At 43.4% G+C, this 27,243-nt stretch overlaps 1 protein-coding gene across 1 annotated transcript; it reads left to right on the plus strand.

The window, feature by feature from the left end:
- The first annotated feature begins 1,479 nt into the window (after positions 1 to 1,479).
- Positions 1,480 to 27,166, plus strand: KIF7 (kinesin family member 7). The gene is made up of 19 exons (XM_063314369.1): positions 1,480 to 1,724; positions 2,067 to 2,450; positions 4,088 to 4,288; positions 5,088 to 5,505; positions 7,023 to 7,566; positions 8,896 to 9,033; positions 9,900 to 10,097; positions 10,870 to 11,054; positions 12,118 to 12,227; positions 12,626 to 12,775; positions 13,918 to 14,120; positions 14,599 to 14,796; positions 15,861 to 15,986; positions 17,245 to 17,421; positions 19,087 to 19,302; positions 20,836 to 21,042; positions 23,292 to 23,490; positions 24,368 to 24,508; positions 26,025 to 27,166. Exons 2-19 carry the CDS (start codon positions 2,123 to 2,125, stop codon positions 26,402 to 26,404), a joined length of 4,119 nt encoding a protein of 1,372 aa, XP_063170439.1. The 5' UTR covers positions 1,480 to 1,724; positions 2,067 to 2,122; the 3' UTR covers positions 26,405 to 27,166.
- The last annotated feature ends 77 nt before the right edge of the window (positions 27,167 to 27,243 follow it).

Here is a 27,243-nt window from a genome sequence, read left to right on the forward strand (position 1 = left end):
AGTCTGTCCCTGCAAGGGTGCCAGAGTCATCCTGTATTGGTTTTAGGAAACCCAGCTATCCAACCTTCTGAAATATATACAAGGTAGGCTACAGCCTTAAGCTTCTCCTCATGTTGCTCTTCTTGATTCCTTATTAAAATACGGCCAGTGCTGTTAGAATGGTCATTGAACAATGACCAACGTTCATGCGTGGTTGTGGGTGTCTAACAGTGAAAGCTAGGGTGGGTTCAGCCATAAGTCATGACTCTTGGTTTTGACTTAGCCTGTTGGGGGAACCTAATCACTGTGGTTAATTCAATAAACCATTGTTAAAGAAACCACAGATTAGTCCAGGGTATGTGTTCAGCTTTTGTGTGTGTTCAGGGAAATGCATCTACCCGTAAAAAGATAATAGCATTACCTGCTCTTTCACATCCTAGCAAGGCTAATTTTGAAGGACTGGCAATGCAATCAAAACGTTGCTCTTTCTGGAAGAAATAGCTAATTTGGGGTTTTTTTCATGGTGCATGCACTATTGACAGGTAGTTTTCTGTTTTGCTTTTCTAGACTATGCATTTGTATAACACAATTAACCTAGTTACTGCATTAACCCATCTCCTGGGTCTGCACAATGCTGTTTCTATCACCGTCTTGGTTAAGCATGATGTAAGAACACAGCTTCACTGGGCTACATTGTATCTTTCTGGTTTTGAAATCAGGTTATTTCTAAAACAAACTTCTGAAAGGTTTACTAAAGCCACAATACGCTAAGTATGTATCTTTGTATTTCTTTTCTCCTGTTCCTTTTTAAGGAACAGGGGTGGTCTCTCACGCCATCCATGGTTTATTGGTTAAACCCAGCTGATCATGGCTTACCAAGGAATCTTGCTAAGCAAAACAAAGCTGGAGAAAAAAGGGCCCTGCGGTTTTGTCTTGTAAACCACTCAGCTTCCTCCTCTGCCATTGCTTTTTAAAACTAAGGAACCAAAATCATCATCATCATCATCATCATCCACTTTTCTCGTGTTTTTGAAAAAAAAGTGCACTTCTCCAGCTATTCCAACGAATAGGACTTGGATGCACCTCGAGAACACCCTCTGTCTTACTAGTGCGCGCGCGGGTGTGTATGTGTGGGCATTGTCCAGTTAAATCAAAACTAGCCTAAATGACAGAGACCACCCCCCAAAAAAACCTCTTCAACTCAAGAGGCTACCAGTGCTGCTACTGATCGCATCGCGGGTTGCGGGCTTCTTGGCCGCGAAAAAAGAGCTCCGGACAAGTTTATACCGAAGAAAACCCAGATTACCCGAGAGATTTTTCTCCCGGAGCCAAAACGAAGCCAGGCTGCGTTCTACCCCAATTCTCCCACAAGGAGGATGCGCTCCCTCCCCCAGATGTTGATACAGTACAATTCCCGACATCCCTTTCCACCAGGGCTGCTGGGAGTTGTAGTTCGGTAACATCTGGAAAACCAAACGGTCCCTGCTGCGTTCCAGATGCGCCCTGCAGTCCGGCTCGGGAAAGACCGGCCGCTTCGCCCTACTTGCCCTCCCCCGAAGTAGCCGCGCGTTCTGGGCCGGACGGCCGAGAGACTCCCTCTTCCTCCTTTTTCCCCCCTTCGCCCCCCATCCCTCGCTCGGACTGGGGGAAGGAGCCGGAACCGCCCCTTGACGCCATCTCTCCGCGCCGGCTGTCCCAGAACTGGGGTGGGGGGATGCTGGTTCGCAAGGAGGAGACGGCATGAGGTGAGTCGGAGCAGAAACAGGCTGCTCCCCCTTTTTTGGTACAGAGTGCCTCTGAGCATATGCAGAGGACTCGATGATTGTCCCAGGTAAGGGACTGGGAGGAACTGCGGGGTGGGTCCAACAGACCAACTTCTACTCTTGAAACAGCTTCAGCTACAGCTCCCATCCTTCCCGACCTTTGGCGCAGGTCCCATCTGCCCTTTTGGGTCCATCTCCCTCCCAGCTCTTGGGAACATCATCTGAAGACAAGAGGAACTGCAGTTCAACCCATGTTCTTCTGCAGGACCCCAGAAGCTGCCTAGACATCTCCCTCTTCCAGACCATTCCTTCTTCTCCTCGCAGAAAGATGGTCCCCTATTTTGGCTTGTGGCTCTCCTGACGTCCTCCCCTCGCCAATCATGGGTCTGAAGGCCAAGGCCCAGCCGTTGATGGAAGAGACCGCAGTCAGGGTAGTCGTGCGCATTCGGCCGCTGCTGCCCAAGGAACAGTTACACGGGCACCAGATCTGCCTCCAGGGTGACCCAGAGAAGAAGGAAGTGACTTTGGGCCACACCCGACATTTCCAGTTTGACACAATCTTCACTGAAACATCAGACCAGGACTCTGTGTATACTACCTGTGTCCAGCCCCTGGTGGAAGCGTTCTTTGAAGGCTTTAATGTCACCGTCTTTGCTTATGGCCCGACAGGCTCAGGCAAGACCTACACCATTGGAGAAGCAAGTGTCTGTAAGTTCCCCATACATATTGCATGACTTAGGTGCTTTAAAGTCTTTAGACTTTTTTTAGAAGACATAAATACAGTCTTCCCCAACCTGGAGCTGTGCAGATGTGCTAGACTGCAACTCCCAACCAGCACAGCCAAACTTTTCTACAAATGGCCAGGTTGGGGAAGGCTGCATTAATATAACCCAGCCTGCTTTTGGAGGGTCACTCTTTTTTTGATTTCCCAAAATGTTTTAGCGTTAAATTATGGATTAATCCAGATTTTAAAAATCCCTATCACTGAAGGAAAGCATTTAATGTATTGATTAGATTTAGAAAAGTAATCTTTTAAACTTCATAATGTGTTAAACAACCATACTGTTCTTGCTTCTGTTATTACTGCCACCACTAGAGTGCCATCAAATGAATGGTGTGCAACAGAATAATTTTAAAAAATGATCTATGCTCAGAAAGCTTATTAATAATAATTTTATATTCCTTCAGTGTTCTCTTTCTTCAGTATAAGGATTCAGAGACTGATCTGCAAAATTTTTAGATGGAATTTGAATGTAAGGTGAATGGAAAACCTCTTTCCATTTTAAATGTTTGGAGGAAGCCTTTTACATTTAGCAAAAAATGTGTGGAAGATAGAAATCCCCATGTCCCCAAGTTGGTTATCCCAGAATGGCAGATTACCTTGGGAAAAAATTGCTCTTTTCTTCTCTTTGTATCTCTTGCTGCACCATTATCATCCAATATGAATGTGGACAAATAGCATCATAGTAAAATGAGGGGGGACACAGATGGGGAGTAGTTCTTTATTTCTGTGCCTGCTGTACAAACTTCAGTGAATAATTAGGTATTTAATCTTTTCCTTCCTTCCTTCCTTCCTTCCTTCCTTCCTTCCTTCCTTCCTTCCTTCCTTCCTTCTTTCCTTCCTTCCTCCTTCCTCCTTCCTCCTTCCTCCTTCCTCCTTCCTTCCTCCTTTCCTTCCTTCCTCCTTCCTCCTTCCTTCCTCCTTCCTCCTTCCTTCCTTCCTTCCTTCCTTCCTTCCTTCCTTCCTTCCTCCCTTCCTCCCTTCCTCCCTTCCTCCTTCCTTCCTTCCTTCCTTCCTCCCTTCCTCCTTCCTTCCTTCCTCCCTTCCTCCTTCCTTCCTTCCTTCCTTCCTTCCTTCCTTCCTCCTTCCTTCCTTCCTTCCTTCCTTCCTCCCTCCTTCCTCCCTCCCTCCCTCCCTCCCTCCCTCCCTCCCTCCCTCCCTCCCTCCCTCCTTCCTTCCTTCCTTCCTTCCTTCCTTCCTTCCTTCCTTCCTTCCTTCCTTCCTTCCTCTTTCTGAGCGCCTGCCTGCCTGCCTGCTTTGTCCCTAAGAAAACTATAGTAGTCCTCTAGTTCACTGAAAAGAACCCCTAAAACACTCTTGCTTTATTATTGAGTTAATTTATGCCCTGCTTATATATCAAACCTGTGCAATGTGCTTTCTTCAAAGGAGCTGCCAAGCTTACATGCCCTTTTCATGAGGTCTACCTTTGGTGGAAAAGTGAACATGTGTGTCCGTGGTGTCTCCAAATAGGCAACCGCTTGGCTGCATCAGAGCATTTCCCTTAGGGAGGGAATGCATTCTCCCTGCAGTCAGGGCCGCTAGTAATTTCATTTCTTCTACCCAGCTTCCATCAATGAAGATGAACAGGGCATAATCCCTCGGGCCATGGCTGAAGCCTTCAAGCTGATGGACGAGAACAATCTGCTAAACTACACTGTCCGCGTCTCTTATTTGGAGGTGTACAAGGAGGAGTTCCGGGACCTATTGCGGCTGGACGCAGCTAGCAAGGACATACAGATATGGGAAGACGACAGGGGCAATACTGGTATAAGCCAAAGGATTTCTCTCTCTCCCCTTCCTCCATAACGGAACCCCTTAGGACTCGTCTTTTCCCTCCCTTGTGGCCAGAGCTTGACAGCACAGTTTGTCGCTGAAGTTTCAGGCCAGAGAACTTGTTTTCACCATCTATCCCTTGGCATGGATTCACTTTTCCAGTAAGATTTTTGAAAACTGATTTGGCTATTTTTTAACTTGCGACCTGCCCTCTTTTTTGGTAATTGTCTACTTTTGTTGTTGTTGATGTTATTATTATCCACTTCTTTTATTATTGTCCCTGTTTGTTTTTTTAAAGCATAGCTGCCAGCACAGTATACACAATTCTGGGAAAGATTGCCTGATTTGTTTTAGCACTTTTAAAAACCTTGCTTCTCTTTCCTGTTTTAATTTTTTTCCTGGGCAAAAGGATGTGTTGTAAAACAAGGCACCACAGTCCCAGTTTTGCACAGTGATTCATCCTAATATAAGATTGTGGGACACACTGAACCACAGACAAGGCCAGTGTAGCCACTGACTAATGGCAGAGAAGCTTTGAATCCATGTCTGCTACGTTCAAGGGCTACTTCATCTCCTCACCCCAACTGTTATAGTTGTTAGCTTTTGCTCAACCATCTTGGCTGCCTTTTACCAGCTTCCTGCATCATGCTGATCCAGAAAGAGGTTTGACTGGTTTTAATTAGCATTTTATGAGAAGCTAGCCAGGTGTATCTTGGAAAACCATAAGTAAACAAACCATGGTTTATTGCAACGTGGGAACCCAGTCTCTTGCTTTCCTTCTCTTGTTGCAGTGCTGCATGGGGTGAAGGAAAGTGAAGTGGAAGGCCTAGATGAAGTTCTGAGCCTGCTGGAAATGGGCAACGCAGCCAAGCACACGGGAAGCACCCACCTCAACCGGAAGTCGAGTCGTTCCCACACCATCTTCAGTGTGAGCATGGAGCAGCGGCAGAGCACTGGGTGCCTCACTCGCTTGGCCTGCCCAGAAAAGGCTTTGGTTCCAGCCTCTGGGCAGGTTCTGTCTTCCAAGTTTCACTTTGTGGATCTGGCCGGTTCTGAGCGGGTGGTGAAGTCAGGGAGTACCGGGGAGAAACTGAAGGAGAGCATCCAGATCAACGCCAGCCTCTTGGCCTTGGGCAATGTCATCAGTGCCTTGGGAGACCCCCGCCGGAAAAGCAGCCACATTCCGTATCGGGATTCCAAAATCACCAGGTAGTCTGTTTCAAAATATCAAAATAGCCAGCTAAACCAAATCTGTGTGTGTATACATAGGGATATATCTGTATTAGCTGTTTGCTTTAACATTAAAACGGGCAAAGTGCAGATATATTACATATAATATATATATTGTAAACATTGTATTGTAAACAAACAAACAAAAACGGTTTGATCCAATTGCTTAACAGAATAGAATCTTTACTGTGGTCAATCTCCAGTCCAATTGCTTAATAGACTTCTCTTTGACTTTTTTTTTAAAAATAAAGTTATTCAAATATTGACAAATGGCATATTAATAGCTTGCTGCATATCCAGTATAAAGATTCATTCTTCTGGCATTATATAATGCTTCTTTTAAAATTTAATTGTAAAAAGTCCAGAATTCCTGATGTCTTGGTAGATTCTAAATACTAGAGATTTAGCGGAGAAGAACATAGGCATTCTTGATATGCAGCCATTAGTCTGAAATCATACTGGGGATTTCAGCTCAAAATGTGGAATTATAGGAGAAGCCTAGATCATGTGAGTTGATGTTTCAAGTCCTAAACGGCATCTTCATCAGCAAGATAATTACAACCAACTCTGATTAAACTTTTTCCAAGGTGTACAATATACACCACCATTTTTATGTTGTAGTATCCTCATTTTAAAATTAAATGTTCACCTTTTGTTTTGTTTTTTTCTTTTACATTCCTCACTTGGAATTGCCCTTTGTTATCTCCACTCATTTCATTTTAAGCTGAAATAGTAGGTGATATTTCTCAATAGTTGGGAAATATTTTGGTTGGGTTCAGCATATGCTAAATCATCATGGATTTAACAATGACATTGGATAAATCATAGCAGGCTGGGTTCAAACAACATTTTTTTTAATCTGTTCAATCATGTCTGATTCTCAGAGACTGCCTGGACAAGTCCTTAAAGTTTTCTTGGCAAGGATTTTTGGGAGTTGTTTGCCATTGCCTCCTTCCTAGGGCTGAGAGAGAGTGACTGGCCCAAGGTCGCCCAGCTGGCTTCGTGCCTAAGGCAGGACTAGAACTCACAGTCTCCCAGTTTCTAGCCTGGGGCCTTAACCACTACACCAAACAACATGCAGAGTCATAAGCCCTGATTTCCAAGCTTTACTGGCTGGCTTTGCAGAACACATAAGCTGACTGTGGTTTGGAAGCTGTGGTTTGTGGCTTAGCGTGTCGTGAGAACCCAGACAATTATAACCTGGTCAGTAAAAATAACTAAACAAATCATAGTTTAAATTCAGGGTGTGAATCTTGTTCTACAATGCACTGGGTGATTTTTTTCTGTTTGAAACAAAATCAATGGGAAGCTAAGAAAGGCATAAATAATGAACTTTAATGCCAGGGTTATTTTCATTTACAATCTCTGATAGGTTCTGCCTTCCTAAGAGCTACTTACGACCCACACAAAAACGGAACCCTGCTGTTCCTTCTCTGTGCGTGGGTCCCCCCATTCCACCCCGGTCTTGCTAATGTGAAATCGTGCTCTGGTTGCAGGATCTTGAAAGGCTCTTTGGGTGGGAATGCCAAGACGGTGATGATTGCCTGCGTCAGCCCCTCCTCCTCTGACTTTGACGAGAGCCTGACTACTCTCAAGTATGCCAGCTGGGCTCAGAATATCAGAAATTGGGCGGTGGTGAATTGCTGCAAGGAGGTAGAGCCCGTGGAGGCTCTGCAGCTGCGCATCAAGAGGCTGCAAAGGGCCCTGGAGCAGCGGCACCGCTCAGAGACTCGCATCATCCGCCGGTCGGAGTTGCCTGTCAAGCGCCCCTCGGAGGAGAACGTGGCCCGCTTGCAAGCTGAGTGCAGCCGCTACCGGACTTGCACGGACGCTGCCTATCAGCTCTTGACGGAACTGCACGGGGAGGGCAATTTGACAGAGGAACAGGTGCTCCAGGTGAAGGACTGGCTGTGTGCTGTGGAAAGTGGGGCAGGTGAGCTGAGCTTGACCTCCGGCGTAGACAGTGGGATTGAAAGCACTTTGGCTGAAGATCCAGAGCCACCCTCCAAAACCTCAAGTTCCAAGCTGACTAAGACTCAGGTAATAGGAAAAGAGCCCTTGGATGCCATGTGTTTGGGTCAACGGGGCACGAAAGGAAGGGAAAAGGTCTTCACTCCAGATTTTATTGTCTAGGAATGACTTCTATGCGTTTCCAGTTAGGAAAAAGTCTCTAGGAAACTGAAAAGAAACATGAAACGGGTTAGTAGAAATAAATCACGAAATAAGTGAAACCATCCAATCCTGAAAACTGTGCAAGAGTTAAACTTGTGCCAAAAAGCTTGCAGCGGTTTTGTCAAGAACGGGAGATGATTATATAGTATGCAAAATGAAACGGCACGCTTTGGAAATTCTTTTAGTTCTTTTAGTAAATATTGGTCAAATAAATGCACTGGCTGCTTTTGCTCCTAACAAATCAGGTTTTGTTTTAAGTGGAGACACACACACCAGAGTGTGTCTTATAGATGAGCAAGCAATTGTGGCTGGTTTAGCCAACTCCTGGTTTGTTTTCTAAAGAGCTGCAGGAGACTGTTATGCTGTGATGTCTTTGGAAGAGGCATGATTGATTATTTTGGATTTTGGCTCTAGGGGTCCCATTAAGGGTGGGGATGCAATTAAAAAGCCTCCCAGAGATAAATTTCTCCTTCTCAAACCATTTGGAAAGCTGACTAAAATAGCCCTGCTGAATTTTGTGATCAATCTTGGTGTGAAAGAGAACTACAGGTAGCCTGCAGTTACTCAACCTCCATTAATCTATTGTGTGGCTTGTTCAGTTTTGGCATAGATGTGTTGTGAACCAAGCCATTGTTTGCAAGCCATGATTTTTGGCTTAGCAACATCTGTGGACCCAGTTATAGTTTATTCAACAAACCATGACTTAGTGCGATATGCACACAAGGGTCAATACCGTAAACCACATTTTGGCTTAGCATTGTTTGTGGATACAGAGCTTTGAAAAGAAGATGCTGTGTTTCTCTATGACCACTTATCTTTTATACCCTGGGGGATATTGTTATTTTTCCTGGGACTTACTCTAGTCAAACTGCTTCCAGTTTGTGCATCAAGTTAAAAATCAGATAATCTCTAAATAAGGAGAGATTGGAAATTCCTCATTGCAGCCATCTCAAAATAAGGAGAAATTAAATTCCTCATTGCAGCCAGCTGTTTCTAATCCAGGGGAGCCATAATTATTTTGGGGTGCAAGGCATGGAGCTGTTTTTGCCACCAGCATCTCATGGTATGATACTGAGGCTGGGGTCACGAGGGTGCTCTGCTCCTTCTTTGGTCTGGGCATGGAGATTCTCAAAGAACCTTCTGAAGATCCCATCAGGAAAATCCCACCCCTCTGCCCTTTTTCTCTTCTTTTGCCAGGAGGAGCACCAGCCAGGACCTGAGGCTGTGAGAAAGGAAGAGGTGGGGAGACTGGAGGAGCAAGTAGGGCGTTTAGAGAAAGAGAACCAGGATTTCTTGGCTGCCCTTGAGGATGCAATGGAGCAATACAAAGCACAGGTATCTCCTTGACAGGTTGGCAAGCTTCCCTTCCATTGGCCTGCCATCTGCTGATAAAGCAGTCATTCATCTTTGCAGCCAGATTATGTTTTTCCACTTTTGGTCTCCTTAAGGGCTCATCTTCTTTCAACTGCACTGGGAGGAGGAAGTCATCCAACTTTGGAATTTGGGTCAATAGGTCAGTACTCTTACAGGCCTGCCTTTGTGGTGCTTGTTCAAGCCACCAGGTTTTTGCCCTTGCCTTGCTACCTCCCAACCCCAGATTTTCTCTGAATGTCCACTCAAATTGACAATGGGGATAGGTAGAACATCAGCAGCAGGGCATTTGGTGCGAGTCTGTCTGTCTCATGTAGTTCTTCTGAAGCACTTTTCTTCCTTGAAGTGCTGAGACTGCAATTCTGAGAAGTCCTTCTTTAGAAACTTGGGGGAAATTTGAAGAGTTCTTCTCCCAGCACATCTGGAAGATGCTAGATTGAGATAGCTGCTATAAGTTGGGACAAGAGGTGAGGGGAACACATATAGTGGCCAGAGTCCACACTTTAAAAAAAATAATAAAGTATTTCTATAGCTTTTGAGGCTAGCTGAAGATGATACAGTGACGTCACCAATGGAGGTGAAGCCAAAATTGTTGGGATTTGACCTTTCCCCCCCCCCTTCCTACATTTTTGAGAGGTGCATGGAGTATACACAAAGCTTACCAAAACTGTATTAGTGCTGTAATGTTGTTGAAAATGGATAATTTACTCATTTTGCTGGAGGAGGAGACTCTAGGCAGGAATGAAAAAGAGCTGGGGTGCCCCTGGCCCCCAAGTTATCAGCTCTGCTTTCAGGCAATCACATTTATCTCACATTATTTTTTTTTTCAGAGCACCAAATTGCAGGAACAGGAAGACACCATCTCTGAACTCCAGAAGTACCTAAGGATGGAGATGCCCCATCTGGGCATGCCTGAACTGCTAGGGAATGTCTCTCTGGTGCAGCTTGGCCAAAGGCCACACACGGCTCCTGTGGATGCAAACCAGTCCCACCACTGGTTCAAGTTTTCCTGTAAAAACCACAGTAAGGTTTGTGAGTTGTTTCATTCTACACTCAAGAGTTTTATTTTCCCCCTTGGGTCTGGATTGGAGACAGCTTGGTGGCCATGTCTCCCTTCCTACCCAGCCCTCATCCAGTTAAATAAACTCAGCTTTAAAAGAGATTGTGGTAGGCACCCAAATTAACATTTCTGCATACACTTGTGAAATCTCTCATAAGGAGGTGAACATCTTGTGATCTTTCAGGAATTTAGAGGCCCCTCTGCAAGATCACATAATCATCTTGGGAGACAGAAAAGGATAATGATGGCCCCTACTTGAAAGTCTCTCTCCACTGAAAATATGCCTAATGCATTTTTCCTAACAATACTGCAAGCAGTTTGAGCATCACAGTTTACTGGGCTTTGAAGGAATTAATGAAAAATAAAAACAAGTTGTGAGAGAGGCACACTGACTCTATTCCCATGGTATACTCACCTTACCGATGTTTTTCTCAATTCACCCAATTTTGAGGGTTCGCATGACACACTAAACCATAACCCGATTATATGGCCTAGTCTTGTGCAACTTACTGGTCAAAAATGTGATTGGCTTTTAAGTGACTCATATTTGTGCTGTACAGTAATGAGTTATTTTTATTTGGAAGGAGATACAGTAAAGGGAAACAAAGAGATAATTAAAATTCAACCTAAGTAGCTCTAAGTAACCTTAAACCTTCTTGGGACAAATGGTTTAAAGCTGTAGACAAAATCTTGGAGTCACCCTGCAGCCTTTTCCTCACTGCACGTTGTCCTTTAAATAGCTCCATAGTGTCGCAGCTCACAATAGAGAAGACTCATTGGGACGCAGCCACGGTCACACTGGAGACAGTGCCTGTAGCCTGGGGACAAAGAATAAGCTACAAATGAAGGCACTGGGCAAAGTTTTTGATTCATCTTTGGAGGAGGAGAATAGATACTGGCCAATTTGGCCCCTCCAGCAATACAGGTGAGTTAAGAGTAATGTATCACATCTTCCTGCAGATTGTTTTGGGTCTGTTGGTATTTAGAATGTTTCAGACATGGAGTTTTTTTTAGTACAAAGCATCTGAATTGAATTCAAAATTGTTGCTTCAAGTTTGAAACTTTGATTCCATTTAGATCCTCTGTTTGATTCTGAATATCGATTTGATTTTCTGGACTGATTTTTAAAAAGAGGTGGAAACTTTCTGCAAGCATCTGGTTCAGTCCAATGGTCAATCTGATCTGCAAACTTGGTTTGATATGGACATTAGACTGAATTGCCATATTGAAATTCCAAATCAAAGCACTACAAGCACTACTGTAATTGTGTCTGCAAAGGATGATGGTTGGTTCTTTTAGATTAAGAGACCTTGAATTTTCTGCCAGTCCACAATTCTCTTAAAGGTAATGTCTGCAAGACAATGACTGCTTTGAGGCTGAAAGTGAGATAATATTTTGAGCAAACTGCACTCAGCAGAAAGAAGAACCTTAGCTGACTGAGCAGACAGCTCTGTTAGTCCTGGGCATAAGATAAGGAAGTGAAAATTTGGCCATGATTCAAAAAGGACATAGCTGCATAGAAGAAAGTATCAGCATTTACTTATAGTAGGCTAACTCAACTTTAATTTAAGAGTTATAAGGTTAACATAAATTGACTCATCAGTCTTATCTTTCTGGCTCGATGCCCACAAGGGGTTCACATCACACACTAAGCCATGATCTGGTTTGTTTGTTTTAGGTTTACTTTTGTATGAACTGACTATTGTGGCTTGCATTATATAGAACCCTAAATCATGGGTTATACAGTAAACTATGATGAAATATGACATGGCTTACCACCACAAATAACCCAGTCACAGAGCATGACTGCAGTCTTTTATCTCCCATAGTAGTTGTACAACCCTTCCAGATATCTCATGAAAGTATCCAAGTGTAAGTTGACTTATTTTAGCCAGGACTTGAATGATTTGTGAGTTTGTTCTTCATTTCCTCTGCCTTATTAGTGTTCTGTGTTTTTATTAAAATGAATGTTGTAGGTGCTGTTGTAGGAACAGAATCCACAGCTGGAGCAAAGAGGAGGTTTCAACTAAAAAGAGTAAAAAATACAACAAAACAACCCCTGAGGGAGTCCAGGAGAAATCTTTGGAACTACCCAAAGGTATGGTATATTTCCCATGCTTTTGATCAGGAAGGCAAGTTTCAGCAAAGCAAGGAACACCCAGAAAGACTTATTTTGCTTTCTCAGTGCTGAGGAAAAAAAATATTATTTCAGACCCTCCTTCCCCCAACTCCTGAATACTCACCAAAAAGAAACGTGGAGAGAATTGTAGAGTTGGAAAGAGCCGTTGGGTTGGAATCCAAATTCAAGCAGCCCTGAGAGATAGCTGCCCCATCCACCATCTCCCTCTGTCATTGGTTCCATTGCTGATCTGCTGTTTTTGTTTAGAGTCTTAACACTCAGTCAGAATCAGCTGTCCTGCAATTGATTGTCTTTGTGCCATTGGTTCCATCCGCTATTGTTAGAAAATTGGTCCCAAACACCTCTCACTTTCCTAGATGATAGGCAACAAGAGCTGGGCAGTTCAGCAGGGAGCTTTCCAGGCAGGGATTCAGAATGGCAGCTGCTTCAGGCCCACCAGAAGATCCGTGAGCTGGCCATCAACATCCGTATGAAAGAGGACCTGATAGAAGAGCTCATTAAGACAGGTATGGAGCTGTGGTGTTGAAGATAAAGCTGGGGTGATTGGCAAGAGGATGTAGAAGCTTTGTGGATACATCTTTCAACAACTGTTTTGGATCAGTGGGCACATTTAGAACCGAGAGCCATTATAAAAGAACTGGTGGGATTTCTCTTTTCACCAAATGACTGAGGTGGTGGGCACAGCAAATCACAAAGTTGATTGCTCCCTCTCTCCCCCCCTGCCCACTTGCTCCCTTTGGTCCCTGGGATGTACTTTATCATGGCTGATCTTTTTTTCTGGATATGTGCATACTTCTCAAGAAAGCATTGGTTGTGGCCACCTATCATAGGTATATTCTTTTTTGCTCAGAATGCTAGTAACTACAGTAGAAAGATGGATGATGCTGCAAGCCAGCTTCTCAGGTGATTTTTTTTTTACCTACTCTTAAACATTTTTTAAAAATCTGTTTTAAAAACAAAAATAGGATGAGAAGGTGGCCAGGATAGGCATATTGATTGAAATGGCCTCCAGGTTGCCTCCCTGGAGATTTTTCTTGATTAGGTCACTTTGTGGTATGAAATTAGTTCTCTTAAGCCTGAGAACCAAGATTTCCAAGCAAGTTTTCTGTTGAGCAACTTTCAAGACTCTGCTCTTCCCAATTTGTTTATTTCCCTGCTCTTGGCAATTGTCAGTCCTAAGAGGAAGACCAGACTAAGAAACCAATACCAGATCGGTCTAAGACTACTTTTATTGGAAAAGCTATAGTAACGGGATTTTGCAAGTCTGAATGTCCTTCTCCCCTCCCTCGCTTTACCTTCATGTGAATTATGGAGGGGACTGTCTGAAATGTTTACTCAAATTAGTTTCTTGGAATGGACTCAACTCATACTTGAGCCTTTTCCTCCTGTCCTTCAAGGCCATTCCCTATGCCATCTGCAACAACCCCTACCTCCCCTGGTCATCTGTTTCTCTTTTTTATTGCTTGCTGCAAGGGCTAGCAAAGCTTTCTCTTGGAACCTCAGACTTCACCTCTTTTCTCTGACTGTTGTATCTTTTGGCACAATTCTTCCTGTCCTTTCTAATTCATTTGATATCCTACTTTTCTCTTCAGAAAGTAACTTTCTGGGCTGACCCTTCTGCCGGGTCACAGAAGTCTGTCTGTTTCAGGCAAGCATGCTCAGGCCATGAACAAACAGTACCAGCAGAAGATCCAACATTTGGAGCAGGAAGCGGAGCAGGTGCGGATGGAACTGAACGATGGCCAGAGACAGTTGCAGGAGCTGGAAGGCAAAGAGCCCCATGACCCTGCCGAAAAGTGGAAACTCCAGGAATATCGTAGCAAAGTGGAAGCAGCTCAGAGCAAAGCAAAGGTAGCCTAGAAAATAAGGGGATTCCAACCAAGCCTGAAGCCCAAATGGCTCAGATGGTTTTGCAGATCCCCCCACCCGTGGTTTGTAAATGAGTTTTAGGGCATGGCCTAATTTGTGTGCAGCCAACTAATTACAAATGTAAAAAAAAAAAGTTTAAATAAATCTAGTTTGGCATGTTGCAGGCACCCAGCCACTGCAGCTTGTAAAGAGTATAAGGTGAGCCAAAACAAATGTTTGGCTTATCTTTTGGCCAAGATGGACTCATTTGCATTTTTAAATTTAAGTGTGACCAGTGAATCCGGACCATCTCTTTTGTATCTCCCAGCCTGATACTGGAAAAATCTGGAGAGACCACTCAGACTTTAGAAGGAAGAGCAGCCACGTATCAGGTCATAGTTCCAGGGCCCTGACCGTTTTAGGAGCTGAAGGTCCGGTCCCAGCATATGCTGCCATCCCTGTATCCTCTCTCTTGGGGCAGATCCTGCAGGAGAAGAAGCAAGTGACAGAGAGGCTGGCATCTTTCTCTGCTCAAAACGAGAAGCGTCTTCTGGAGCTGGAGCGAAATGTGCAGCTGATGCGGCAGCAGCAAGGGCAGCTCCAGAAACGGTTGCGGAACGAAGTGGAGCAGAAGCGACGCCTCGAAACTGAGATGCAGAAGAGACAGCATCGGGTCAAGGTGGAGATGGCTGGGTTTCCGTGCCCAAGCAAGAAAGGCTGGCAATAGGCAGAGCTTGTTTATCATGTTTGAATCATATTTATTTTATTGGGGTCCATGATGCTTGTGAGATAACATTTATTGTTGTTGTTGTTGTTTAAATTGTCAGATTATGAATCCTTTCTAACATAGCAATATGTGGATACAAACTATGAGCAAATAATTCAATGGATAAATTTACAGTGCAGAACTCTAAAATCCTTATAGGTCTATGAAGGGCTATCAAGTAGGTGGTCCATCTTCTTCAGACCCAGTTTGGGCAATCTTTATGGGAGATGCCAAATGGCCAGCTTTTTAGAGGTCCGTTTTTTCAATTTTTGGAGGAGGCAAAGTTGGTCGATAGAGGTGGCTTATCAGAGTCACTTGTTGAGATGGGCGGCTATAGAAATCAATCAATCAGTCAAACAAACAAACAAACAAATAAATAAATCTCAAGCCATCTGTGACTATGAGCAGCAAAGGGTCTTTGAGATAAATGACTCTACCTGGCATCTTCTTCCAAAGGTGTGGACTTCAACTTGCAGAATTCTCAGCAATGGGTAAGCTAGCTGGTGAATTCTGAGATCAAAATCCACCCGCTTACAGGGCATCTGGGTTGGCCAAGGATGAATTTAGAGAGAGTGGAAATACATTTGAGTGCAAAATATTTTAAATTGGGAGCTGGTAACATTTTGGCATTCAAGAGCCACAGTTAGCCTTCAAGATGGGTACAGTGGACAGGGCTGGGTCCTATCTGCGAGCAGGACCAGAATATTGATGTTCTCCCCAGATGTTATGTGTGTAGAGGGCAGCACTGGGTGGCTTTCCCTCTGCATTTTAATAAGTCTGTGGAGGCTTCACATGTATGGTTCTCACTTTCAAATGCTGAGCAGTTTTCAGCAATCCTGGTTGGAGTATGTTCTGGGGAATTATTAAAAGTAGTTCAGAAGTTATATGCTGTCCAGAAGATCCAGGTTGTTCTCCTTCGTTTTAAATAAATAAACAATCGGTAACTGAACTGTGTATTTTTTTTCTTCCACCTTTAGGAGTTGGAGCTGAAACATGAGCAGCATCAGAAGATTCTGCGCATCAAAACCGAGGAGGTAGCTGCTTACCAGCGGAAGCATAGGAGTGGCAGCAATGACTCAGTGATCAGTCTAGAACAGCAGCAGGTAAAGGCAGCTTCCTACTGGCTTCTTTGCAGGGTGGAGGTTCCAAGTGGGGCAAAGGACAACACTCGCATCGTGACACAAGTGGCATAATCATGTCATTTGCACAGTGACATTGGGATGCCCACATCGTCCTCTGGACATCATTGTGGATTTTTAATGGAGGCATCATCTTGAGGCTTGATGACTTTGACCTTGAACTTCTCTCCATTCCCCCCATTATTTTCCTCAAAGGGATCGATGGATTGATTAAGTGCCATCAAGTCGTTTTCAGCTCCTAGAGACCATGTAGATTGATCTTCTCCATGACAACATCAAACAGATACCCTCTTTAGAATGGCCACTGTGCTCTCTGAATCTCTTCCCTGGGTGACTGCCACCATGGAAAGCAAGGGGAATGTTGTATTTAGGGGATGGTTTCTCAGATTAAGCATTCTTTTTTATTATTCCATGATCTGCCAACACTGCATTGTGTTCCATAGGCCATAATGGCTGATTCAAACATTACAGTAAGCCATTAAAACCTGCAGTCGTTCTTTAGGCAGTGATGTAATTTGATAAAGCAGGCTCAGATTTTTTGAGCCATTCTCTTCTCAGTTTTTTCTAACTGAGAACAGGTTAAATGAAACAGATACTGTGAGCCTATTGTAGTCTTAATGCATCTATTTCATTTCTTACTTGGACTGAGCTGATACTTGGTGGTTTGTGCACAAATTTTGCTTGAACGAACTTGGGAGAATGGTTCTATTGACACATTGTTTCAGGCAACAGGCTTAACTTGGTCACTAAATTAACCTGGTTTCTGGGTTTGTGTAGTATACATCACATAATAAACTAGGTTTATTTAACCAGCATGTTAAGCCACCAAAATAAATGAATAAATCACCAACTGGAACCCCATCCAAACTTTTTATGGTATATGACTCCAGCTGCTAAGTCATAGAACTGTCCAGGTTAGATATGTTGTATCAATGCAGGCATATTGTGTGAACCATGGTAATGCACTGAAATCAAACCAACAAGTTGAAGGCTTAGCTCTATGTATGAACCAAAACAGTATCACAAAAATATTCTGGTCTCTGAAGTAATTGGAAGTAATTGAACCCCAGGAACAGAAGATAATATACTTGGGTTAGTCCAGCCATATATGGATTCTTTAGAGTAGGAATTCTTTTTGGTAGTTGACAATAAAAACTTACACATTGTCTAGCCTGCCTGGTTGCTGGGACAACCTGCTCTCTTTCTCCTGTTTTTTAATCAGAAAATTGAAGAGCAGAAGAAGTGGTTGGATCTGGAGATGGAAAAAATCCTCAAGCAGAGGCGTGCCCTGGGTGAGCTGGAAGATGAATTGACCAAAAGGGAAGCCATTGTGGCCAAGAAGGAAGCTCTCCTTCAGGAGAAGAATGGCCTTGAAAACAAGAGACTCCGCTCTAGCCAGGTGGGCAAAATATTGCTTTGCTTTTTGAGTATATTTGCCATCTTCCCAAAGAGTATACCAATCAACATTGGTCAAGGAAGTAGATTAAAAGAAAGACAAACAGTCACACTGATAACTTGTGCAAAAGATGCTGAGCAAATGAATTGTTTATACAAAATGTATAGACTCTAACTCCTCTGCTAAACTGACATAGGTTTAAGCTCTGTTAAGTGTGGGGTAACTGGCTCTGAATCAATATGAAGAAGCTTAGGCAATTCTACCGCCCCTACTGTGCAATGCTTTGGACTTGATTTCAGAGAGATGCTTCAGAACATAGTTCTTTCCTGTTTTATTGGATTGGGGTGGCTGTTTTCATCCTCCATCATCCAGGGGATTTGGCGTGGTTGAACTGCAGTCCAAATAATAGGTGGGACAAAATCTAAATTTGATTTCACTTCCCTTCATGTTAACAGTTAATATATTTAATGCTTTCCCCAGTCTGTCACATTAAACCTTATAGTCTGGTAGCAACTTTGGAGGTCTTTGAGAACACACCCAAGGCTTTCTGGATTGCTTATTCCTCTGCACTGTGTCATAATGCAGTGTGTTTGGAGCTTAGGATGGTACATGGCTTAATGTTATCTGGGCCACTCTTCAGCAGACAAAGGTTAAAGAATCCCACCTCAGTAGTGTGCAGACCCAACCATACTTTCCACCTCTATCTTTTATACCTGTGTTTGATTTGTAGATAGGATGAAGAGGTGATTTTCTTTGCTAGAGGTCTTCAAACAGAGGCTGGATAGTATCTGTCAGATACGCTCAAGTGGACAAGGCTTTAGACTACAGGTAGTCCTTGCTTAACGACCAAAATTGGGACCGGAATTTCGCTTGCTAAGTGCAGCAGTCATTAAGTGAATCCAACCCGATTTTACAACCTTATTTTGCAGCAGTCATTAAGTGAATCATGGGTGTTAAGCATACCACATGGTTGTTAAGCAAAACATGCAGTTCCCCATCATTTTTGCTTGCCAGAAGCTGGCCAGGAAGGTCAAAAATGGCAATCACATGACCACAGGATGCTGTGACAGTTATAAATGAGAACTGGTTGCCAAGTGCCCAAATCATGATCACATAACTGTGGAGACACTGCAGCGGCTGTAAGTGTGAGGACCAGTTGTCAGTCAATTTTTCAGCGCCATCTTAAGTCCAAACCATCACTAAACAAATGGTTGTTAAGTGAGGACTACCTGTAGATAACCTCTAAGGTCCCTTTCCATTCTATGATTCTACAATCTGCTCTTCCAAAGCAGCATTCTGGTGCTTGTGGAATATAATGGTGGCCCTGTTTGCCCAGTGGTGTGAGAGCTAGTTCTCAGTCAGTGAAAAACAAAAATCAAGCCAACTTGACCATTTCAAAAACAAAGGACAGAGGGAAATAAGTCAGCCCATTTAAAAGGGAGGGGCAAGCAGCCCATCATGAAGGAAAAAGAAATGCAGGGAGAATGAACATTCTTTCTAAATATAGGTCTTGTTCTTAAAACACCGCCTCTGTTGACATTCTCTAACTGGTCTTCAGTAAACATTTACCTACCAGGAGTTATTGAAGTCTGGCACGCTGGCAGGGTGAAATCTGACTGCTGGACACTGAATGTCCCTTAAGATCTCTTCCTTCTCCTTCTGCCTCAGGCCCTGAATGATGACATTCTTCGTGTGTCCAGCCGTCTTGAGCACCTGGAGAAAGAACTGACCCAGAGGAACGGGCAGCTCTGCCACAGCAGTGCACATGACCAGCAGCACATTCGGCAAGAAATTAATAATCTGCGGCAGGAGAAGGACCAGTTGCTCAAGCAGAGGCTGGAGATAGATGGGAAATTACGTCAGGGCACCTTGCTATCCCCCGAGGTAAGAGGTGTGTAGGAACTAGTAAAGCTGCAGGCAAAGCGATCCTCCACTTCTGTGCTTCCTTTGTACTTAAATCACAATCTGCTCACAGGTCAGGTACTTCTATTTTAAACGTAAGTTATAACGAGCCCACTAAACACAAAAGAACAGGTGTGAAATCAATGTTTGGTTAAAGCACTACGGAAGTTGGTGAAATGCTGTGCCACTGAGTTCTGTATTGTGTTTTAATTTTGAACACTACCAGCATCCTCCAGTGGTTAGCTGCCTTCTACTTGTTCTGGTTTATAGAACTATCTAAAGCGATGTTTCTCGACCTTGGCAACTTTAAGATGTGTGGACTTCAACTCCCAACTTCAATTCCCCATGCTGGCTGGGGAATTCTGGGAGTTGAAGTCCACACATCTTAAAGTTGCCAAGGTTGAGAAACCCTGGTCTAATGCCTTACTTATTCAAAGCAGCTGTCAGGCTCCACACCGCAGGGCATGATCAAGGAAGTAGGAATTACAGACTTCAATAAGATGTTCTAATGCAAGGATTAGGGTCAAGTACTGAATCTTGGAAACTCTGGTGGGAATCTCCAGCCTTCATTTATTAGTGGGTTTAATAAAAACGTTTTGAACCTCCTCTTCCTTGATTTTCTGGAATCTAGACAGAGCTGCCATTTTATGAGAAAGGCTACTAAGAAGTTCCTCTCCGGTCTCTGGATTGTTTATATTTAACATTTCTCCTATTTCGCTAGCTTCCCCATGATTTCACATCAGCCCCTTCAAACGGGCAATTTGCCCACAAGCAAGAGTATACAACTGCCAGCTTAACTTTTATATGGCATTCGACCTTTAGCAAGATTTCATTACTAGATCTCTCTTGTCCAGAAGTGTCTCATACAGGAGGCCTTTCTGAGAAAATTAGGATTTAGGCTTACTAACTGATCGATTGATTGAATTTATACCCTACCTTTTCCTTTGAGAGTTCAAGTCAGCATATATGGAGGCAACGGTATCCACTGGAGGGATCAAAATTAAAAAGATGGCAGGTGGAGCGTTGTGATGCAAGCCCTGTTCCTTTCGAACATGCATGTGGTGTTGGCTTATGTACAGAAAGGGCAGGGTTTCTCTCCCAATGCTCCATCTGCCACCTTGTTGATGTGGACCACCCCCATGTGACTGCTGCTATATGGAGGTCATCCTTCATTTTATCCCCACAACCGCATTTCTGTGAAAAAGGTTGGGTTGAGAGATCAAATATGCTTAAATTGTAGTCATTATGATAATTGGGTATCTTGGAGCTTGTACTGTACCATGAATGACATTCTGCTTAACTGGGGACTTGGTAATTCTTTGGGACAAATCACGATCTCCCTTTGTTTGACCAGTGGCCATAATGGTACCTGTATTACAGGAAGATGGATGGATGGATGGATGGATGGATGGATGAAGCAAGAATTGGAAATCTAGTCAATTGACTGAAGTACCAATTTACTACTCACGATGATCAAATAGTTTCCCGGGGTGGGGGGTTGGTCTGTTTTTTTAGGAGGAACGGACTCTTTTCCAGTTGGATGAAGCCATTGAAGCCCTGGATGCTGCAATAGAATATAAGAATGAGTCCATTACCTGCAGACAGCGGGTTCTGAGGTCCTCAGCCAGCCTTCTGTCCCAGTGTGAGATGAACCTTATGGCAAAACTCAGCTACCTCTCTTCCTCTGAGACCCGGGCCCTGCTTTGCAAATACTTTGATAAGGTAGGCACCAAACTGATGCAAAAGCACTGCCAACTTCCAGGAGAAAATAAACAAAGATGATGGACAGGGAATGCTTTTCTTATAGTTAGGTTTAGGTCTTATTCTCCTGCTTTCTTCCCAGTAGATATCTAACTGAAGAGGAAGTTCTATGAGTTTTCTAAAACTGTGGTCTGTAATATAGGTGTCCTTCCTCCAGCGAGGGGCTATTGAATACAGTTACTCAGCAGTGAGGAATGGCTTGAAAGATTTTAGGACTGGGTGAGGAAGTACAAGACCCAGTATTCCCCATTATTTAGCTATGCTGGCTATCCCGTTTCTTTCTGATTGGCAATCTAAATGGGAAATAAAATAGTGCAGGAAGTGTGGTTGAAATTGGTCTTTTTCAAAATCAACAAGATGTGTTTTTTCAGTGAACTCTTCTCCCTCCTTATAGTGTGGTAAACCTTAAGGGTGTATGTGAAACAGAAAAGGTGTTTTGTTCTAATCTGCAGCTTGGCAGAAGCAAAACCTGGAACTTTTTGTGGTTCTGGGATTGGCCAAAAGAAAATCTGGAGGAATCCTGAAGTGTTTTTAAAAGGCATGTGTGTAATGGTTGTGGGAAAGACCTTGGGAGATGGGGCAAAGAGACGCTGCCCAGGGAACAGTCAGATAAGAGACAGCGTAGCCCACAGCTGGATAGTGGGTAGGGCAAGAGTCTCAGAAGGGACTTTCCCTAGTTTCTCGGGCTATAAAGGAGATGGGAAGAAAATTGTATTGTCCGACCTTCATGATTCTGTTAATGTAGCTTTACAATAAAATAGAATTAGCTCATCTGGTCATGTTTCCTGTCTGGTCTACCTGGTAAGGTTGACAGTGTGGGACAAGATTTTGGTGTATTACTTACCTCTGCCCTCTTCCCCTTAGGAGCTTGCAGTGCTGTATATCCCATTGGCCCTCTTACCTCCACCCATCTTCTAAGTCCCTTCCCTCCCTGCCTCCCCAAGCCATCACCATATGTCCCACTGCAGAATATACTACTGGCTTGCCTGGCCCCTTGATTTTCTCACCCCTCCCCCATCCCCTTCCCTCAGCCACAGCTGCCATCCATGTTGGCATTTTCCTGCTTTTACCTTCATCCCAACCAAGAAGCTTCTGCCCAGAACAACAGTGTTTTAGTCCATGCCTGTTCCTTATTGTGGTTTGGGCATCATTTAGGGGGAGATGGGCGGTGATAGAAATTTGAATAATAAATAAATAAATAATATACCCCAAAACAGCTGTTCCATACCACAAATGGGTAGCGTATGGATTCTTTTGCACATTGATAATAAATCTATGTCTGGAAGAGTTTTAGGCCACAGCCCATTTCAGGAATATTTAATTTTCTAGAGAGGCAGCTCATATAAGAAATGGTCTCCCACTTACCTTAAATCTTGCTCCCAGGCTCCCTTGTGCTAAGCCATGCTGGAGTTTGCTGAGTTTGGGTTAATGTATGGTACAAGCCCAGCCATTATGGCTTGTAAACACTACGTAGTGTTCTCTGCAAACCAGCCTTTGTGTTTTTGTTTTTTAAAAATAATTTTATTAAAAGTTTTCAAAACAAAGATAAAAGCTAATATAAAGAAAGAAAAAAGAAAAAGAAAGAAATCAAAGAGAAAGCTTGAAGTGCAAGAAAGAAAAAGTAGAGGAAAAACGGAAAAGAAAGAAAAGAGATACAAAGAAGTGGCTTCTGATCTTCTTTACGGCAGTTATAAGTACAATTATAAATTTACCTCTTTCTCTATAGTTACGTACATCATGACTCTCTTCTTTCTATAATCTATCCTGTCTAATCATCAAAAACCATGAACCATAAGTTCATTTTTATTATTTTATGCAAAAAGTCCAGAAGGGGTTTCCAGTCAGCAGTAAATGTAGATATTGTCTTTTCTCTGATCAGAGAAGTCAATTTGGCCATCCCGTTGTGTTTTCTTCAATAAAGCCTAGTTAAAACAATGCATGGCTCAGAAATGTGTGACCTCAACCATAGAAAGTAAGCATGCTAGAGAAGGCAGGCTTCTCCCTTGCATGTCACTTTTCCTTGTTGAGAAATTGATTGGTTTTTGCAGAGGAATATTTAGCTAATGAAACTGCTCTGTAACTGTTCAGTTTTGGAATACAGTAACTCTTGTATGGGAAAGTTTGGCTTCATGAAACTGCCATGATACCTTTTTCATAACCACAGCAAGTTGAAATATTCCAAACATTCGTGTATGCTTGGCTTTGACCAGGTGGTGACCTTGCGAGAAGACCAACACAAACAGAATGTGGCATTTTCCGAACTGGAAATGCAGCTAGAAGAGCAGCTACAGCTGGTGTTTTGGTTGGAGGTGGCCCTGGAGCGTCAGCGCTTGGAGATGGACCGCCAGTTGACCTTGCAGCAGAAGGAGCATGAGCAGGACATTCAGCTTCTTCTCCAGCAGAGTCGGGGTAATAGAGGGAGCCTATAGGGCTGAGGGCTTGTTAAATTCTCATTTGAACATTGGTGGCCCTAGCCTCCCCTAAAAATGCACCATATACATTTGTAATTGTTCTGGTTGTTTAGGTGGGATTGTAAGAAAAATTGGGACATCTTGCCATCTGTGGTGGTCATGCCCAAATTAGCCATTCTGTTTGGTTTGAAAGTTCTTGATGAAATTGGGAAAATAACCCCAAACTCTTCTGTAATGAAGCCTGCTGTTGGTTATCATCCATATTTCCTAAGGCATATAAACTGATGCAACTTAAGAAATGGATTCCATTCTCGTCTCTTGCCAGATTTAGAAAACTGAAATGCCTCTTCCACTGAACCTGTAGAAATGTATTTAGCTGAAAAATTGACACAACAGCAGAGATCCTTGAATAACCTTACAATGAAGGGTAAAGTTAAGTCTTCCTCTAATCAAACCGGAGTCCAGGGGAGTATACAGACCCATCCACGCAGTCATCTCAGCAACACTAAGGGAGGGGTTGCCATTTCAATCAAATCTATAGCTCTGGATTTCCTTGTGCTCTCTCATCCAAGTACCAGCTCCAAACCTACTTAGCTTTTTAAAGATCAGTCAGGTTGGCTAAGGTACTACACCCTGCTGTGATATAAAGAAGAATAAGCTCATTATTTATTAGCTGTTCTTACATTCTATTGCATATGTTTATCCTCAGGATAATATGTATTTATACACACACTTTGAAACTTCACTTTTGTTTTCCTTCAGTTGCTGTACTTTTTAATTCTGTAATTTTTTATCTTTGCTGTGCAAGTAATCACCAGCGTTGTTTGCCCAAATCTCTGTTTTTAACAGACTTTATTTACTTCCTTCTTTTGCAGAGCATATAGAAGAGGGACAGGCAAACAGCAGGCTTCAGTATGAACAAAGGATCCAGACGCTGGAAAAGGAATTGGCTCATTACAAATGGCTAAATGAGGAGTTAAACCAAAAGTTAAATCAGTCAGAGGGACACAGTGGAGGTGAGGCTGGGTCTCTGGCGTGGAGAATTTGCCTTTGTTTTTCTGCTGGATGTAGAGGGAAGAGGGAATGGCCTTGAGGGAGAGGAGGAAGAACCACTACCAAGACAATGGTCAGATAAAAAAGAACTGGGGCAGGAATGTAACCTAAGTAAACGTCTCAGATTAAGACCCTCCTTAGTCCACATGAAGTGAGGGAGGGGGAAGCACATTCAGATCTGCAAGATGCTGTACAGTGAAAGTAGTGCTGACCTGCACGACATCGGACTCCTAGTCCGATCTACCTTGAAGGACTGACATCGCTTCATAGGACGGTTTGAGAAGTGTCTCTTTTGTATGTCTGTAAGAAGGTAAACACTGACTGGTCTTTGTCCCACCAAAGTAACAGTTTAGGCAGGCAGTGGAAAACATAGGGAGGAATAAATGGATAAGAGCTACAGTAATTACACCAACTTAAAACTTGTCTAAAGTCAGAAATGAGGATCCAAATAACCCTGGGGGGGGGGGTTAAGGAAGGATGGCATCAGAAGGAAAACCTATGTGCAACCCTGGAGTTGGCAAAAGTTGTGATGTAGTCCATAGTGTGAAGTCAGTCATGCAAGAGAGCATTCAAAGGCCTGAGCTTTAGTTCACACCGTCTCCAGACACCTTTTGGAAAGGCCCATCTGAAAGCTTTTTGGGTTCTAAGACGAATAGGTTTCTGGGTCATGATGCATTTGGAATTTTGACAGTGTCTCACAGAATGACTGTCTCAGTGGATGTGACCAGTCACGAAGCACCCACTGAACAAAAGGCAACCTAGCCATCCCCTCAGAGCCTTGAGGATGAAGGCTGTAAAGAATTCCAGGATTCTGCTTGTTCTGCTGTTGCTTGTTTTTGCTGCTCTTCACTGAGACTTAACTTTTTATGAATGTTACCAAATCTACTTTTGAGCAGAGTGGGTTTGGTCACAGGGTTGAAAATTGAATTATTTTGATTTGGTTTGCACAAACTGCTTGTTAAATTTGGAGGCGGAACCATTGCAACATTTGCAGGGATATCAATCTGGTGCCTTCCATGGCCCACCAGTGGGAACTGGATGCATCTGGATCCAGGATCTCAACGAACAGGCACCTTGGGCAGGCAGTGTGCTAGAAGGGGAAAGGAGCCATGGCACCAAAGGTGCCAAGTGCAACCCATGCAGGTTGGGGGTGCACCAAAGGTATCTAGCAATGCTGGTGCAGAAACACCAGGAGCTAAGCGTGTGGGTCACACTGCATGGAGAGCCCCCACCACTATGGATCACATCTCCGAGTACATGGATCCTGCTGGTCCTCTCTCCCATTGCTTGGCTTGTTTGACCATTGCCTGCTGGTTATCTAATTTATATAATGTGTCTGCTTGGAACATCAGCTCAAGTATATTCAGAATGGCTTTGTTGCATGCAAAGCAATTGGCTTTGGGAGACCCAAACCACAGCTACTAGATTACCCAATATGTTGCTCCATCACTCACACTGAAATATTCTTTTCCCATACAGGTATGGAGAGAAGCATCCTTGCAGTTGGGGATAGACCCAATTCAATTAGAACATATGAAGATTGCACCAAAAATGGTCAGCTGGAATCATCCTTGCAGTTGGAGCCCTCAGAAAGGAATCAAAGACATAGAGAGGAGCCCCGGGACTTGGTGCATGCTCCGTTACCGTCCATCTGGAGGCGCTGCTCACTCTCTGGTGCCAGTAACTTGATAGCGGAAGATTTTTGTCAAACAGAGACAGATTTTCTCCCCAGATCTAACCAGGCCAAGGAAGTCCCTCTGCCGCTGAGACCCCGCAAGGAACTGCACAGGGCCAGCCAGAACACCATTCCTGGGCTGTCTTATCCAGAGATCATTGATGTCAGAAAAAATCCACTCTAGTTCTGAGATATTGACTGTTCCATCGAAAACAAGCTAATTAAGAGCCTAGTGAAAATAGCCACTGATAAATATACTTAACCAAAAAGACAGCAGCTGGGTTCACCCATTATGCCAAACCAGGGTTTACTGAACAAGCAAGAATAGCTTTGATTAGCAAAAAGATGCACGATAGCTGTCTTCAAGTACTTGAAGGGCTGTCACATAAAAGACGGGGCAGAGTTGTTCCAGAAGACAGGACAACAAACCATTCCAAGCATGGAGATTTTAGCTGAACCATCAAGAACATTTTTTCTAATGACAAAAACCGTTCAAGAATGGAAAAAACTGCCTCAGAAGTTGGTGGATTCCTTCGCTGGAGGTCTTTAAACAGAGACTAGACAGCCATTAGTCAGGAATGCTGTAGTGGTGGATTTTGGCCCTGGGAAGGGGACTGATGAGCAACATTTACACTCTCCAGATACAGCTTCACTGTACAAATCGCATTCTGCTTTAGTGTAATGAATGAACCCGGTCAAATGTTGACATCTTCACAAATCTTTTACCCAAGCTTCCTTGGCTTTGTTACTTTTGTACAGATGCCTTTTACAGTGAAACTGGTTGTTTCGTTCTTTACAGAAACCTTTCTTTGCAATTTGGGATTTCCCATCATGAATACCATCCAAAGGAGGTGACAGTAGATTTGATCTGTTTGCAAATATGTATACATATTTTTAACTAGCATCTTAGACTATAGTTTCAATAAACTAGAGCAGCTATTTGTGAGTTTGTCTAAGACAGTTTATATGCTTTGCCCTTGAGGTTTGGTCATAAATGTGACTGAAGCAGTATTTAAAGTTTTC

This window comes from Candoia aspera, chromosome 13, assembly GCF_035149785.1.
Source record: "Candoia aspera isolate rCanAsp1 chromosome 13, rCanAsp1.hap2, whole genome shotgun sequence".
Taxonomy (NCBI): Eukaryota; Metazoa; Chordata; class Lepidosauria; order Squamata; family Boidae; genus Candoia; species Candoia aspera.